This window comes from Salvelinus fontinalis, chromosome 26 (assembly GCF_029448725.1).
Source record: "Salvelinus fontinalis isolate EN_2023a chromosome 26, ASM2944872v1, whole genome shotgun sequence".
NCBI classification, from domain to species: Eukaryota; Metazoa; Chordata; class Actinopteri; order Salmoniformes; family Salmonidae; genus Salvelinus; species Salvelinus fontinalis.
The window spans coordinates 36,077,498-36,095,699 of NC_074690.1; the positions used below are offsets into that span (position 1 = coordinate 36,077,498).

The following is an 18,202-nucleotide window of genomic DNA, read 5'->3' on the forward strand; positions in this document are numbered from 1 at the left end:
AATTGATAGATTAAAAATAAATACGTTTATTGCAATTTCAGAGCAGCATATACGTTAGCGCTTCATTTTAAACATTTAGAATAAAGTTTATTAAACTATTCATAATATAACTGGAGTGAAAACAATGTGTAAACATTCTAATGGTTAGTCGGTAGCCTATTGATAGCTTTTCCCAAATTGGAAAACATTTCTAGTGATACAGAAGCCAATTTACCCAAATTAAAGTTTGGCTGCCACTTGGCAAAGCTTAGAGACTTGGATATGCTTTGCTTAATAAAAATGTATATAGAAGAGAAAGAAAAAACATTGGCATGTCCAATAAAGTGCTCTCTGAATGAATCAAATTTTGGTGAACAACAATGTGCTACTGTTCAGTATTAGTCCATGATCAAGCAACATGAGTTGCACAAAAATAGGTCTCCGTGGCATCATGAGGCAGTGGTGGCGTTGAAACATGGGTCATGTTCATTAGGGCATGCAACAGAAAATGTTTTGCAACAGAAATTTAAAAAAACAAGTGCATCTTATTGGACAAATCCAGGTATTCTTTCCCCGTTTCAGTCTATTTTCTTCTGTTTGGTGCCTAATGAACACTGCCATGGTATGTCATCCGAGTTGTCTGTTGAGTCCACAGTAACACAATGTGTATCTTCAGTTGAGGCGGTTTTCCTCTGACCCTAAAGAGAAGATACTGCAGCAGTCTCCATCTCCATGTCTGTGCTTTGACCTGACCGGAGTGTCTTCTCTACTGTGGATGGTGTTGGACTCCTGCCAGCGCCCTTGTTATGAACTGCCTACAGAAGAGGAGCTTAGATAGATAGAAATCAAACAAGAGTTAACCACAGTTTGTTTGAGAGAACTTAAGTTAGTGATAATCAATGATACCAATTTGATACTACTATCGAATGTAGGAATTTAATATATATTTTTTAAAAAGCGATTAATCTCACAAAACCATAATGACTACCAAATATCACCCTGACTGATGACGACTACAGTGAGCTGGCATAGAGCAAAGTAACTAGTAAACTGTACCTCCTGTCTGGTATGAGGCATAATGTACGGTAGAGATCAGCTGTGGAGGGCATGCCTGCATCAGAGGCAGCTTTAGGAGCTGAGAACGCAGTGTACGTCCGGGATTTGGTCAGCATGGCAGGGCTGGAGGGGATCCTCATCTCTGGTTCACTACCTAGAGGGGAACAGGGACTTGTGACCAAACACTCAAAAACACAATATGATTCACAGAAGATCATTGGTGTTTTTTTGTGTGGTGATGCCGCATTATACAGTATGCTGCCCATCTTACAAGACAATATTTGACACATATAGCCCAACAGAATCTGCAGTATACATTTTCCAGTAATCTCGATCTGGATTAGCAATACAAATCATTGCTGTGGCAATCACAACTTACTGACTGACAAGGCACGAGGAGTTTCTGACATGGAATGTCTTTTGTGGTCCACGAACGAAGTCATGTTCAAGAATTGATTCTTGAGCCACAAGGCGCGGTCTTCCTCAAAAGCCTTTTTCTGTGAACACACAAAAGGGGAAAAAAGGGGTAATACACAGTTACAGTGGCAAGAAAAAGTATGTGAACCCTTTGGAATTACCTGGATATCTGCATAAATTGGTCATAAAATTTGATCATCAAGTCACAACAATAGACAGTCTGCTTAAACTAATAACACAAACAATTATATATTTTCATGTCTTTGAACACACCGTGTAAAGATTCACAGTGTAGTGTGGGAAAAGTATGTGAACCCTTGGATTTAATAACTGATTGCCCCTCCTTTGGCAGCAATAAACTCAACCAAACATTTTCTGTAGTTGCGGATCAGACCTGCACAACTGTCAGGAGGAATTTTGGACCAGTCATCTTTACAAAACTGTTTCAGTTCAGCAATAATTTTAGGATGTCTGGTGCGAACCAGGGTTGAGGTCAGGACTGTGACTGGGCCACTCCAGAAGGCTTATTTTCTTCTGTTGAAGCCAATCTGTTGTTGATTTACTTCTGCGTTTAAGGTCATTGTCCTGTTGCGTCACCCAACTTCTGTTGAGCTTCAATTGGCGGACAGAGCCTTACATTCTCCTGCAAAATGTCTTGATAAACTTGGGAATTAATTTTTCTGTCGATGATAGCAAGCTGTCCAGGCCCTGAGGCAGCAAAGCAGCCCCAAACCATGATGCTCCCTCCACCATACTTTACAGTTGGGATGAGGTTTTGATGTCGGTGTGCTGTGCCTTTTTTTCTCCACACATAGTGTTGTGTGTTCCTTTCAAACAACTCAACATTAGTTTAATCTGTCCACAGAATATTTTGCCAGAAGCACTGTGGAACATCCAGGTGCTCTTTTGCAAACTTCAGATGTGCAGCAATGTTTTTTTGGGGAGAGCAGTGAATTCTTCCTTGTGGTCCTCCCATTAACACTATTCTTGTTTAGTGTTTTACGTATCGTAGACTCGTCAGAGATGTTAGCATGTTCCAGAGATTTCTGTAAAACTTTAGCTGACACTCTAGGAGTCTTCTTAACCTCATTGAGCATTCTGCACTGTGCTCTTGCAGTCATCTTTGCAGGACGGCCACTCCTAGGGAGTAGCAACAGTCCTGAACTTTCTCCATTTATAGACAATTTGTCTTACCGTGGACTGATGAACATCAAGGCTTTTAGAGATACTTATGTAACCCTTTCCAGCGTTATGCAAGTCAACAATTCTTAATCTTAGGTAATTTGAGATCTCTTTTGTTCGAGGCATGGTTCACATCAGGCAATGCTTCTTGTGAATAGCAAACAGTGTTTTTAATAGGGCAGGGCAGCTCTAACCGACATCTCCAATCTCAAAGATGTCGGCATCGAGTAATTGTCTCTGGCCCCCTCCCAGTTAGGGGGAGTGATGAGCTCTACAGCAGAGTCTCACAACTCAATCGCTGGTTGAAAACTGTTTTCTGCCCCTCCCAAAAGATAGAATTTGTAGATAATTGGCCCTCTTTCTGGGACTCACCCACAAACAGGACTAAGCCTGACCTGAGGAGTGACGGACTCCATCCTAGCTGGAGGGGTGCTCTCATCTTATCTACCAACATAGACAGGGCTCTAACTCCTCTAGCTCCACAATGAAATAGGGTGCAGGCCAGGCAGCAGGCTGTTAGCCAGCCTGCTAGCTTAGTGGAGTCTGCCACTAGCATAGTCAGTGTAGTCAGCTCAGCTATCCCCATTGAGACTGTCTGTGCCTCGACCTAGGTTGGGCAAAACTAAACATGGCGGTTTTCGCCTTAGCAATCTCACTAGGATAAAGACCTCCTCCATTCCTGCCATTATTGAAAGAGATTGTGATATCTCACAAATCAAAATAGGGCTACTTAATGTTAGATCCCTCACTTCAAAGGCAGTTATAGTCAATGAACTAATCACTGATCATAATCTTGATGTGATTGGCCTGACTGAAACATGGCTTAAGCCTGATGAATTTACTGTGTTAAATGAGGCCTCACCTCCTGGTTACACTAGTGACCATATCTCCCGTGCATCCCGCAAAGGCGGAGGTGTTGCTAACATTTACGATAGCAAATTTCAATTTAACAAAAAAATAGACGTTTTTGTCTTTTGAGCTTCTAGTCATGAAATCTATGCAGCCTACTCAATCACTTTTTATAGCTACTGTTTACAGGCCTCCTGGGCCATACACAGCGTTCCTCACTGAGTTCCCTGAATTCCTATCGGACCTTGTAGTCACAACAGATAATATTAAAATTTTGGGTGATTTTAATATTCACATGGAAAAGTCCACAGACCCACTCCAAAAGGCTTTTGGAGCCATCATCGACTCAGTGGGTTTTGTCCAACATGTTTCTGGACCTACTCACTGCCATAGTCATACTCTGGACCTAGTTTTGTTTTAATGTTTTTCCTCATAATCCTGGACTATCGGACCACCATTTTATTACGTTTGCAGTCGCAACAAATAATCTGCTCAGACCCCAACCAAGGAGCATCAAAAGTCATGCTATAAATTCTCAGACAACACAAAGATTCCTTGATGCCCTTCCAGACTCCTTCTGCCTACCCAAGGACGTCAGAGGACAAAAATCAGTTAACCACCTAACTGAGGAACTCAATTTAACCTTGCGCAATACCCTAGATGCAGTTGCACCCCTAAAAACATTTGTCATAAGAAACTAGCTCCCTGGTATACAGAAAATAATCGAGCTCTGAAGCAAGCTTCCAGAAAATTAGAACGGAAATGGCGCCACACCAAAATGGAAGTCTTCGTACTAGCTTGGAAAGACAGTACTGTGCAGTATCGAAGAGCCCTCACTGCTGCTTGATAATCCTATTTTTCCAACTTAATTGAGGAAAATAAGAACAATCCAAAATTTCTTTTTGATACTGTCGCAAAGCTAACTAAAAAGCAGCATTCCCCAAGTGAGGATGGCTTTCCCTTCAGCAGTAATAAATTCATGAACTTCTTTGAGGAAAAGATCATGATCATTAGAAAATTACAAATTACGGACTCCTCTTTAAATCTGCATATTCCTCCAAAGCTCAGCTGTCCTGAGTCTGCACAACTCTGCCAGGACCTAGGATCAAGAGAGACACTTAAGTGTTTTAGTACTATATCTCTTGACACAATGATGAAAATAATCATGGCCTCTAAACCTTCAAGCTGCATACTGGATCCTATCCCAACTAAACTACTGAAAGAGCTGCCCCATGTGCTTGGCCCTCCTATGTTGAACATAATAAACGGCTCTCTATCCACCGGATGTGTACCAAACTCACTAAAAGTGGCAGTAATAAAGCCTCTCTTGAAAAAGCCAAACCTTGACCCAGATTTTTTTTTTTTTTTTAACTAATCGGCCTATATAAAATCTTCCATTCCTCTCAATTTTTTTTGAAAAAGCTGTTGCTCAGCAACTCACTGCCTTCCTGAAGACAAACAATGTATACGAAATGCTTCAGTCTGGTTTTAGACCCCATCATAGCACTGAGACTGCACTTGTGAAGGTGGTAAATGACCTTTTAATGGCGTCAGACCGAGGCTCTGCATCTGTCCTCGTGCTACTAGACCTTAGTGCTGCCTTTGATACCATCGATCACCACATTCCTTTAGAGAGATTGGAAACCCAAATTGGTCTACACGGACAAGTTCTGGCCTGGTTTAGATCTTATCTGTCGGAAAGATATCAGTTTGTCTCTGAATGGTTTGTCCTCTGACAAATCAACTGTACATTTCGGTGTTCCTCAAGGTTCCGTTTTAGGACCACTATTGTTTTCACTATATATTTTACCTCTTGGGGATGTCATTCGAAAACATAATGTTAACTTTCACTGCTATGCGGATGACACACAGCTGTACATTTCAATGCAACATGGTGAAGCACCAAAATTGCCCTCGCTATAAGCCTGTTTCAGACATAAGGAAGTGGATGGCTGAAAACGTTCTACTTTTAAACTCGGGCAAAACAGAAAGCTTGTTCTAGGTCCCAAGAAACAAAGAGATCTTCTGTTGAATCTGACAATTAATCTTGATGGTTGTAAAGTCGTCTCAAATAAAACTGTGAAGGACCTCGGCGTTCCTCTGGACCCTGATCTCTCTTTTGACGAACATATCAAGACTGTTTCAAGGACAGCTTATTACCATCTACATAACATTGCAAAAATCAGACATTTTCTGTCCAAAAATGATGCAGAAAAATGTATCCATGCTTTTGTTACTTCTAGGTTAGACTACTGCAATGCTCTACTTTCTGGCTACCCGGATAAAGCACTAAATACACCTCCGTTAGTGCTAAATACGGCTGCTAGAATCCTGACTAGAACCCCAAAATTTGATCATATTACTCCAGTGCTAGCTTCCATACACTGGCTTCCTGTTAAGGCAAGGGCTGATTTCAAGGTTTTACTGCTAACCTAGAAAGCGTTACATGGGCTTGCTCCTACCTATCTTTCCGAGTTGGTCCTGCCGTACATACCTACACGTACGCTATGGTCACAAGACGCAGGCCTCCTAATTGTCCCTAGAATTTCTAAGCAAACAGCTGGAGGCAGGGCTTTCTCCTATAGATCTCTATTTTTATGGAATGGTCTGCCTACCCATGTGAGAGACGCAGACTCGGTCTCAACCTTTAAGTCTTTACTGAAGACTTATCTCTTCAGTAGGTCATATGATTGAGTGTAGTCCGCCCAGGAGTGTGAAGGTGAACGGAAAGGCTCTGGAGCAACGAACCGCCCTTGCTGTCTCTGCCTGGCCGGTTCCCCTCTCTCCACTGGGATTCTCTGCCTCTAACCCTATTACAGGGGCTGAGTCACTGGCTTACTGGTGCTCTTTCATGCCGCCGTCCCTAGGAGGGGTGCGTCACTTGAGTGGGTTGAGTCACTGACGTGATCTTCCTGTCTGGGTTGGAGCCCCCCCTTGGTTTGTGCCGTGGCGGAGATCTTTGTGGGCTATACTTGGCCTTGTCTCAGGATGGTAAGTTGGTGGTTGAAGGTATCCCTCTAGTGGTGCGGGGGCTGTGCTTTGGCAAAGTGGGTGGGGTTATATCCTTCCTGTTTGGCCCTACCCGGGGGTATCATCGGATGGGGCCACAGTGTCTCCTGACCCCTCCTGTCTCAGCCTCCAGTATTTATGCTGCAGTAGTTTATGTGTCGGGGGGCTAGGGTCAGTTTGTTATATCTGGAGTACTTTTCCTGTCTTATCCGGTGTCCTGTGTGAATTTAAGTATGCTCTCTCTAATTCTCTCCTTCTTTCTCTCGGAGGTCCTGAGCCCTAGGACTATGTGTCAGGACTACCGGGCATGATGACTCCTTGCTGTCCCCAGTCCACCTGGCCTTGCTGCTGTTCCAGTTTCAACTGTTCTGCCTGCGGCTATGGAACCCTGACCTGTCCACCGGACGTGCTACCTGTCCCAGACCTGCTATTCTCAACTCTCTTGACCACAGGAGCGGTAGAGATACTCTTAATGATCGGCTATGAAAAGCCAACTGACATTTACTCCTGAGGTGCTGACTTGCTACACTCTCGATAACTTCTGTGATTATTATTATTTGACCATGCTGGTCATTTATGAACATCTTGGCCATGTTCTGTTATAATCTCCACCCGGCACAGCCAGAAGAGGACTGGCCACCCCTCATAGCCTGGTTCCTCTCTAGGTTTCTTCCTAGGTTTTGGCCTTTCTAGGGAGTTTTTCCTAGCCACCGTGCTTCTACACCTGCATTGCTTGCCGTTTGGGGTTTTAGGCTGGGTTTCTGTACAGCACTTCGAGATATTAGCTGAAGTACGTAGGGCTATATAAAATAAATTTGATTGATTGGACTCCAGGTTAGCGGATTCCTGACTCCAATTAGCTTTTGGAAAAGTCATTAGCCTAGGGGTTCACATAAGTTTTCCAACCTACACTGAGAATGTTTAAATGATGTATTCAATATAAACAAGAAAAATAAAGTCATTTGTGTGTTATTAGTTTAGTAAGACGAAGATCAAAAGTTATGACTAATTTATGCAGAAATCCAGGTAATTCCAAAGGGTTCACATACTGTAAGTGACAACTTGACAAAACATAACATTTCCAACTCGAGAACTTGCCAAAAACAAAAACGGATACCTCATGACCGAGGCGAATGGCAGCGTCCGTAAAGTTATGTCTCTCCCTCTCAAAGTTCCTCCTCTGCTCGTCAAAGAGCCTCCACTCCTCTTTGAGACGCTCCTTCTCCTCCAGAGTGTAGCAGTCATTCAGCAGAGCAGCAGTCTCATCATCATAGCAGGGAGAATTGAGCTGCTGCTACACACACACACACACGGAAAAGGTTATAATACTTGACTGAGAAATTCCTGGAAGGGTCAAATTCAAGGCAATAACAAGAGATGTACAGTAGATCAAATCTAAATTTTATTTGTCACATGCGCCAAACAACTGGTGTAGACTTCACCATAATACAAATAAAATAGTAACACAAGACGGAAAAAATTAAATACACAAGAATGGAGCTATATACAGGGAGTACCAGATCAATGTGCAGAGGTACATGTATTTGAGGTAGATATGTACTTGAAGGCAGTAGCTTATAGATCGGTTTGAAAAAGAGAGTATTGTGTTGCGTTGTGGGTCTAACTAACCTGTAGGAGTTGTTGCTGGGTCTGGATGAAGTCTTTACACTGCTGGACCTCCAGTCTCATCCTCTCCATCTCCTCCTCGTGGATCTGTCTGGGGACCAGCTCTTTACCAGCACACTGCTGGCTCTGCTGTACCAGGGAGGCTGGGTAGTGGATGGATGATACATTATGATCAATGGTGGAGAAGAAAGATCCCTGTGACATATAGAATGTATTGAGTATAACAAAACTGATTCTGCAGGCGAAAACCTGAGAAAATCTAACCCGGAAGTGATTATTTTTTAAATTTGTATTATTTTCTTTTAAATCTGTGTTTCCTGGCCCGTCTTTCTTCCATTTAAAAGGGTAATCAACCAGATTCCTTTCCAATGGCTTCCTCAGGCTGTGACCAGGCTTTAGACAGTTTCAGGCTTTTATTTTTGAAAAATGAGCGCGATTTTTCAAAACTAGTCAGGTGTCCTCTGATTAGTTCCTGCGCACGAGTGGGGTAGCTCTCCATTTTCTTTCTCTCTTTTATTGAATAGGTTACGGTCCGGTTGAAATATTATCGATTATGTTTGTTAAAAACAACCTGAGGATTGATTATAAAAAACATTTGTTTCTAAACATGTTTCTACGCCCATTACGGATACTTTTTGGAATTTTAGTCTAACGGAACGAGGCTTTGGTTTTCTGAACATAACGCGCAACCCAAATGGCGTTTTTTTGTTATAAAAGTAATATTTATCGAACAAAAATAACATTTGTTGTGTAACTGGGAGTCTCGTGAGTGCAAACATCCGAAGATTATCAAAGGTAAGCGATTAATTTTATTGCTTTTCTGACCATGCTAATTTGTGACCAGTGCTGTTGTAGCATTGATTGATACACTCACAAAAGCTTGGATTGCCTTCGCTGCAAAGCATATTTTCAAAATCTGACACGATAGGTGGATTAACAACAAGCTAAGCTGTGTTTTGGTATATTTCACTTGTGATTGCATGATTATAAATAATTTTAGTAATATTTTGTGCCCTGCAATTCAGCGGTTGTTTAGGAAAATGATCCCGTAAAAGGGATCCGTAGCGCAGAGAAGTTAAACCGCTGTGCCACTTGAGCCAAAAATGCAGTAGTACTGGTAGTGATTTTATGGCAGTGAGCCATAAGTGGATTCTTTCATTTGCCTTCATGTAACACCCGTTAATGACCAGAGAAAGCCAGTGATGACTACTAGGTGAGTTACAGATTGTCTACTTCCATGATAATATATACATGATGTGATGCGTTTATACCCTGGCTGTCCAGTTTCTCCATGTGGCTCTTTAATCTCCTCCACTGCTGTCGGATGCTATTGGTCAGCTGCTCCCGGGCATGCTCACAGGACTGGTCCCTAGCATGATCACATGACTGATCCAGGGTCTCCTTACTACAGTCACCAACCTCCTCTCTGTCCGAGCTGGCCTGAAAGCGTAACAATAGGCACGATCACTCCTCTACTCTCCACAATGTTTATAGCGAAATGTCACTTCCATACTATGTAAAATACTGAGATTTTGTGAGTGGCTCTGCATAGACAGATGCGATTTGTAATTAGATCAAAAATAATTGATCTAATCCACTTATTACCACGTAAAAATAACTAAGTAGACTATTGCTACGGCGTCTCAGATAGGACAATCCATCAATTCACCCGTTCCAGGCTGTCTTCCGCACGGTCTCCTCTGGAGCAGGATTTCCTAGGACTAAGAATGGACACCATCTCCCGCTTCATCTGCTGCAGCACCTTATTTAGCTCAACATTCTCCAGCATCAGAGCCCTCTGACGACCCTCGTAGTCACTCAGCAGGGACTTGTACATCTCCCCCTCATGTCTACAATCATGGCAAATAAATACGTACTCATCAAAGTGGAATCTCCAAAGCTATGTAGGATCTGTTGCATCAAGAGTTGATGAAAGCAGCCAAAACAGACATGGTTCAGTTAGATGAGTATTGCTACCTGGCCTCCACCTTTCCAGTCTTCCATTGGCTTCTCTTCCCATCAGCCCGTCCCAAGTAGCTCAATACATCAATCGCTAGTTGAGATAAAGGGAGGAAAATGGTAATGAGGGACTTGCTATATAGGCCTACATCATTTTCAGTGTTCTCAGACTTTTGTTGTAAATTTTTTTTTCAAAAAAGACACTAGTTTGCAAACATATTCACATTTCCAACAACCTTTGGAATAAGGAGGAAACAATTGTCTTGAGATACCCATACCTAGTTTCTTATCCCTCTTGTCCACCAGTAGCTGGTTGAGGCGTTCTTTGAGCTTGGTGCTCTCCCTCTCCTTCCTCTTGGCATCATGGCTGTACTGAGAGGCTCTGCTGGCGATGATGCTCTGGAGCTTCTGCACCTAGGGTGTGTTCAGTAGGGAGAAAACGTTTTGAAACGGGGATGTACTACCTGAACTTATCCAATAAGAACACAGTTTTGTTTTCGCTTACAAAATGTTTTGCTATGGTGTGCACTACCGAGCAAGATGCTGGTTAAGGCTCACACACTCAAAACTACATTTCCAATTGATGCTTGCAGCTACATAAGCACATCACTCAATGATTAACAATTATGACAAAGTCTTCACCTCATCTTTTTCTGTTTTCAGGCTGTTCTGCAGAGTCTTGTTTTTGAGTTGCAGCTGCCTCTCTGTCTCAAGCAGTCCTGACTTCTCTCTTTTGTAGAGCTCCAGCTGATCCTTTAGGCAATTACATACATTTCATTTTTTTTATTTTATCCCCCCTTTTCTCCCCAATTTGATGATATCCAATTGGTAGTTACAGTCTTGTCCCATCGCTGCAGCTCCAGTACGGACTCAGGAGAGGCGAAGGTCGAGAGCAGCGTGTCCTTCGAAACAACCCAGCCAAGCCGAACTGCTTCTTGACACACTGCTCGCTTAACCCGGAAGTCAGCCGCACCAATGTATCGGAGGAAACACCGTACACCTGGCGACCGTGTCAGCCCATATTGCGTCCGGCCCGCCACAGGAGTCGCTAGTTCGAGATGGGACAAGATCATCCCTGCCGGCCAAACCTCCCCTAACTCGGACGACGCTGAGCCAATTGTGCGCCGCCCCATGGGTCTCCCGGTCGCAGCCAGCTGCGACAGAGCCTGGACACAGCTAGCGCTACGATGCAGTGCCTTAGACTACTGCGCCACTCGGGAGGCTGGGCAATTACATACTTGCTGTACATGTTATATCAACACAATTTTGCATACTCAATGTGCTCACCTTGACGACAAGATCATAACAATAATATGTTGTATTCTAAGCAGTAAGACCTTTCAGGACACCATCAAACCTTAACTTAGCTCCCCAAGCTAGTATTTACTGACAATTTGCACCCTGCCTGGAAAACGATCGATAGGAAAGACTGCCTGACTGACCTTGAGTCTGGAGTTGGTAATCTGCAGGTGTTCCAGGGCACTGGAGCTCTTCAGCTGCTCTGTCTCCTGCTCCTGCAGGCTGCGCTGGCTGCGGCGGTGCATCTGGAGCAGCTCATATATCATGTTCAGGGCTGGCACCATGTTCAGCCCCCAGCTTCCCTCTGGTGAGCTGGCCTCAATACAGGCAGAGGAGAAACCCAGAGAGTCCATCTCCTGTACAAGCCCCAAAAGAGGGCAGAAAAATGGGTTAGCAGCATACAGTGAAAATTAAACTAGATCAATGAATAATCATTGAGCAACATCAGATATACAAACCTAAAAGAATCAAGTGGTAAAATAAGCACCTACACAAAGTCGGTATGGACTATTTCAAATGTAAACTAAATAATAGTAATTTCAGTACCTGATTGATGTATGAGGTACACTGGGGAACATTCTCCTCAGTGCAGAAGGCACTTAACACATTGTAGGAGCTCTTGGACAGTGTCATGGTGGAGGAGTGCATTGTAGGAAGGTTGTTATGATGCCTCGAGGGGGATATCGTCATTCTTGATATGCTGGAGATCTCATGGTTTTCTAAACACAGCAGGGAAACAGAGAGAACAACCAATTGATGAATCACAAGTTCACAGGCAGCTGACTATGAGGCTTAAAAAAAACAATTGTGCCCAAAAATAGGGCTAAATCCCACACCATCCAACAAAAATCCATATAAAAACAAACAATTGTCTATTTTGTCCCCGGGTCCCCATTTGAATTAAATTACCTATTGACGGCTCTATGGTTGCTTTCGTCCACCAGTCTCCCATGTCAACAAAGCATCATCCGCTTTTGGAGGTCATCCGCGAGATGACAGACCTGACCGACCGGAGGCTGCACTCACTGGAACAGAATCCTGAAATAGAGCGTCAAGCAGCAAGCCAATGACATAAGACTCCAAGGCAGCATAATCTGGGTCGATTCTTCACCCACGCCATGCGGGATTAAACGTAATCTGTGTGTTGTGCCAGCATGGGACGGGTTGGGGGTGGGTAGGGCTTTCAGGCCTTGGCTGTTACACTGGACTGTAGTAGAGTGATACTTTGAGCTTGAGTAAAGAGGGTTTTGCATGTTAACTTTAACTAGGCTAATGACTGTATGCCAGGGGAAGGCTTTTAGACACCCACACAGAAAGGCCACGGACTGTGGTGTGTGCAAGGTTTAATTAACAATGCCAGTGGCACTGAATTCAAAATGCTTAGTTTGAGAAAAATGGCTTCAACAAGAGGCAACTGCACACTCATTATTCAAGAGGGCCTATTCAGTACTTCATTGTTCTCTTTGACTCTATATAACAACGTCGACCTATACGCTGACTCTGAGTGATTTCATAAAGGAAGTGCATTGGAGATGTTGTACCCACTGTGACGATTAAAACCTACCCTAACCAGAAACCGTGGATGGATGGCGGCATTCGCGCAAAACTGAAAGCGCAAATCACCGCATTTAAACATGGAAAGAGGTCTGGGAATATGGCTGAACATAAACAGTGTAGTTATTCCCTCCGCAAGGCAAGCAAGCGAAATGCCGGTAAAGGGACAAAATAAGTGTCCCTGAACTGAACTAAATGACTACCGCCTCATAGCACTCACTTCTGTCACCATGAAGTGGTTTGAGAGACCAGTCAAGGATCATATCACCTCCACCTTACCAGCCACACTAGACCCACATCACATAACACCCTAACAGGTCCACAGACGATGCAATCGCCATCACACTGCCATATCCCATCTGGACAAGAGGAATACCTATGTAAGAATGCTGTTCATTGACTACAGCGCAGCGTTCAACACCATAGTACCCTTCTAAGCCCATCATCAAGCTTGAGGCCCTGGGCCTCAACCCTGCCCAATTGGGTCCTGGACTTTGACGGGCCACCCCAGGTGGTGAAGGTAGGAAACAACATCTCCACCTCGCTGACCCTCAACACTGGGGCCCCACAAGGGTGTGTGCTCAGCCCCCTCCTTTACTCCCTGTTCACCCACGACTGTGTGGCCATGCACGCCTCCAACTCAATCAAGTTTGCAGACGACAACAGTAGTGGGCTTGATTACCAACAATGAGACAGCCTACAGGGAGGTGAGGGCACTCGGAGTGTGGTATCAGGAAAACAACCTCTCACTCAATGTCAACAAAACAAAGGAGATAGTGAACTTCAGGAAACAGCAGATGGAGCACCCCTCTATCCACATCGAAGGTACAGCAGTTGAGAAAGTGGAAAGTTTTAAGTTCCTCTGCGTACACAACAACAAACTTTATGGTCCACCCACACAGAAAGTGTGGTGAAGGCAGCACAATAGCTCCTTCAACGCATCACCGGGGGGGCATGACACCTGGCATGACATCACCGGGGGGCCATGACACCCGATGTCACAGGAAGGCAAAGAAGATCAAAGACAACAACCACCCGAGCTACTACCTGTTCACACCGCTACCGTCCAAAAGGCAAGGTCAGTACAGGTGCATCAAAGCTGGGACTGAGAGACTGAAGAACAACTTCTATCTAAAGGCCATCAGACTGCTAAACAGCAATCACTAACTCAGAGAGGCTGCTGCCAACATGGAGACCCAATCACTGGCAACTTTAACAAATGGATCTCTAGTCACTTTAAACAATGCCAATTTAATGTTTACATATCTTACATTACTCAATCATATGTATATACTGTATTTTATACCATCTATTAAACCTTGTCTATGCCACTCAGCCATATATACACTCAGCAAAAAAAGAAATGTCCCTTTCAGGATCCTGTCTATCAAAGATAATTCGTAAAAATCTTCACAGATCTTCATTGTAAAGGGTTTAAACACTGTTTCCCATGCTTGTTCAATGAATCATAAACATTCAATGAACATGCACCTGTGGAATGGTCGTTAAGACACTAACAGCTTACAGACGGTAGGCAATTACACCAGGAACATACAATCCCTCCATCAGTGCTCAGACTGTCCGCAATAGGCTGAGAGAGACTGGACTGAGGGCTGGTAGGCTTGTTGTAAGGCAGGTCCTCACCAGACATCACCGGCAACAACGTCGCCTATGGGCACAAACCCACTGTTGCTGGACCAGACAGGACTGACAAAAAGTGCTCTTCACTGACGAGTCGCGGTTTTGTCTCACTAGGGGTGATGGTCGGATTCACGTTTATCGTCGAAGGAATGAGCGTTACACCGAGGCCTGTACTCTGGAGCAGGAGCGGTCTGGGGCGGTGTGTCACAGCATCATCAGACTGAGCTTGTTGCATTGCAGGCAATCTCAACGCTGTGCGTTACAGGGAAGACATCCTCCTTCCTCATGTGGTACCCTTCCTGCAGGCTCATCCTGACATGACCCTCCAGCATGACAATGCCACCAGCCATACTGCTTGCTCTGTGAGTGATTTCCTGCAAGACAGGAATGTCAGTGTTCTGCCATGGCCAGCAAAGAGCCCGGATCTCAATCCCATTGAGCATGTCTGGGACCTGTTGGATCGGAGGGTGAGGGCTAGGGCCATTCCACCCCAGATATGTCTGTGAACTTGCAGGTGCCTTGGTGGAAGAGTGGAGTAACATCTCACAGCAAGAACTGGCAATTCTGGTGCTGTCCATGAGGAGGAGATGCACTGCAGTACTTAAAATGCAGCTGCTGGCCACACCAGATACTGACTGTTACTTTTGATTTTGACCCCCCCTTTGTTCAGGGACACATTATTCAATTTCTGTTAGTCACATGTCTGTGGAACTTGTTCAGTTTATATCTCAGTTGTTGAATCTTATGTTCATACAAATATTTACACATGTTAAATTTGCTGAAAATAAACAGTTGACAGTGAGAGGACGTTTATTTTTATGTACATATTTTCATTCACTCCTTTGAGATATTACTGCACTGTCGGAACAAGAAGCACAAGCATTTCGCTACACTCACATTAACATCTGCTAACCATGTGTATGTGACAAATAAAATTTGATTTATAATATGATCCTTAAGATTTTCCTGGTGAAACAAGCTCAACCACATTCTACACTCTCACCACTCCCCTTTAAATAGGGAACAGTACAGTTATCAACGAACTCTGTTTAAACATACATCATTTTAGACTTTAGTATAATAGACCTGTGTCTCAATTGCCTTGGGCAACACCAGAGTAGAAACTTAGTCGAGCCACAGAGGCAGTAGCTATGTCAGAAAACACCTTCTCAGGTGCCCCTTATCCACTGACATAGGCTGCATTTTATGTACACTGATACTCACTCCCGTTTAATCAAAGATACTGTTTTCCCCTTTTGTCTGTGATATAACTTTGCCCTATGTCACACTGTTACCCTATCCACTGCGCTTCCATCTAAATCCAAGAAGAGCAACCAACTAGCTAGCTAACATTTTAGCTAGTGTTGACATTACTATTGGGTGAATATACTGTCAACACTTTGGCACATTTTCAAACAGTATTTAACCCGTTTTACCCAAAAAGGTTCAGACTTTTCTGTTTCCATCTATGGGTCCGGCGGACCTGCTGTCACTTGGGGCCAAAGCCAGGCCACCGGTACTTTTCAGATGGCATTTACATACCACTGGCTAACTGAACTTTAACACCTTCTCACAAAGCAACTGTTTTGATTACGCATAGATTATTGATTCTGCTCTTGAAGTCCTCACTGTCAGCCCTAGCTATGGAAACACAATTTCCCTAGTATAACATAGGGGTATGTACACGTGTAACACTGGTGTTACAGTTGAAAAGCAGTAGCTAAAACATTACTACTGTTCGCTTCTTATCATCTTATTGAGTTGTTGCAAGGAGTCAAATAAACAAACAGGAGGCTCATTTGAAAACGTAGTCAATCATGTAGTTACAAGCCAAGTTAAATATAGCTGTCTAACGTTAACTTGTCACCCTTTCAGCTACTATTAATATGTTATCTTGTTGAATTGGTTTGCCTACAGTAACGTTACCTAGCCAGATAAAAAGCTGCTAGCTTATGTAGTAACGTTAGCCAGCTAACTCTGCTTTGATGAAACTTGTATGATAGCTAACGTAACGTGTGTATAAAGTTAGCTAGCTAACGAAGCAAGCAAGAACATGGCTGGATAGTGGATACTCACTTGACTTGATTAGCCTGCCTTAGTGCCAGCACAGCCAACTCTATGCGAATCCGACAATGCTAGTGTACAATGATTTTCTCTGTCTAGTTCTTGACAGTGAATGCCAAGCCACTTGGATAATTCTACTCACTGTGGTACAGTTGACCCCACATTCACAAAATTAGATTTTTTTTAAGTGGACGTCTTTCTGGCTTCAAAACAAACACCACCGTCATTGGCGAATGCGTTGTCAAGCAACCAGTATTAGTCCACTGTATTGGATCATGCGCACACTTTAAAAGGACGATTTATGCAAATATAGAAGGCTGTCAGGTGCATTGTAGTGCTTTATTGAGATTTACACCCACTTTACACCCACACAAGTGGTTTCGCCAGTGTTTTATGATAATGTTGGAACTAAAAAAAAAAATTCTATTGTCCTCTTTAGGAATTAAGTCTGGGTATGAAGTTACTGTTGAGATTTAGAAAATGAGAATGCACAAGGTGCAATTTTTAAATTCAGTATTTGATAGTCACTCAATGAGCCCATGTCAGCTAACATTATTTAGATGACTAGGTAAAGTAATCTAGTCAGATTACCGACTGGGCATACAGGGCACGTGACCAGGGGCCCTGACCTCCACCATTGACTTTGTTATGAACATATATGAATTGCAGGAAATTAGCTTTAAAACTGAAGAAATGTCTCACCACGCCATGGCAAAATGTGTAAAATGTCAAGAAATGTTTTAAAACCGCAAAATAAATCTTCACCTCATGGCAAAGTGATTAGAATTGCAAGAAATGTTTTTTAAAACCATAACATTTCTCTATACCCCATGGCAAAATGTGTAGGATTGCAGAAAATTTACTTTAATACTACAACAACAACAAAAATATCCACTGCCAAGAGAGGGAGGGGGTAGGGACACCAAACCAAATCTCGCTTGGGGACACCAAAAGGCTAAAGGCGCTTCTGCCTGATGAGCTCTGATGTTTTCCTGAACCTTCCAATACCATTCTGATGCAATTTTATTGACTTACTGCTGCAAAGACAAATTGTTACACCTTTCCCATAATCAAGTCATTTGAAACATATTCAAAAAACAAATGTTAAGTGGAAAAAAAGAGAAGTGAACGAAACCTGAACGTTCTAAGTGCATAAACCCATTTGAACTTGGCGCTGTAAGATGTAGTATAGTCTAGCCAGCAATAATAGCACGCTGTAACGATTCTCGTCTGGTGAAGGAGAAGAGGACCAAAATGCAGCGTGGTAAGTGTTCGTCATATTTTAATTTAAAACTGAACACTACACAAAATAACAACGATGAGAAAACGAAACAGTTCTGCAAGGTGAACAGACACTAAACAGAAAATAAACACCCACAACCAAAATGGGGAAAACAGGCTACCTAAGTATGATTCTCAATCAGAGACAATGATCGACAGCTGCCTCTGATTGAGAACCATACCAGGCCAAACACAGAAATATATTAACATAGAAAAAAGAACATAGACTACCCACCCCAACTCACGCCCTGACCAACCTAACACAAAGACATAAAAAAGAAACTAC

General features: G+C 43.2%; 1 protein-coding gene across 2 annotated transcripts; it reads right to left on the reverse strand.

Annotated features, from left to right (window-relative positions):
* Nucleotides 1-6: 6 nt before the first annotated feature.
* LOC129824197 (afadin- and alpha-actinin-binding protein-like) lies at nucleotides 7-16,879 on the reverse strand. Of its 2 annotated transcripts, none has more exons than XM_055883656.1 (14): nucleotides 16,648-16,879; nucleotides 12,286-12,414; nucleotides 11,923-12,095; nucleotides 11,520-11,732; nucleotides 10,720-10,830; nucleotides 10,356-10,491; nucleotides 10,096-10,171; nucleotides 9,788-9,968; nucleotides 9,390-9,558; nucleotides 8,122-8,261; nucleotides 7,610-7,783; nucleotides 1,415-1,532; nucleotides 1,036-1,189; nucleotides 7-808 (listed from the first exon to the last, which is right to left on the reverse strand). In XM_055883656.1, the coding sequence occupies exons 2-14, from the start codon at nucleotides 12,326-12,328 to the stop codon at nucleotides 784-786; spliced, it is 1,713 nt and encodes a 570-aa protein (XP_055739631.1). In that variant the 5' UTR covers nucleotides 12,329-12,414; nucleotides 16,648-16,879; the 3' UTR covers nucleotides 7-783. The 2 variants fall into 2 exon arrangements, with proteins under 2 accessions (XP_055739631.1, XP_055739630.1); XM_055883655.1 differs by having other exon boundaries at nucleotides 7,610-7,786.
* Between the last annotated feature and the right edge of the window lie 1,323 nt (nucleotides 16,880-18,202).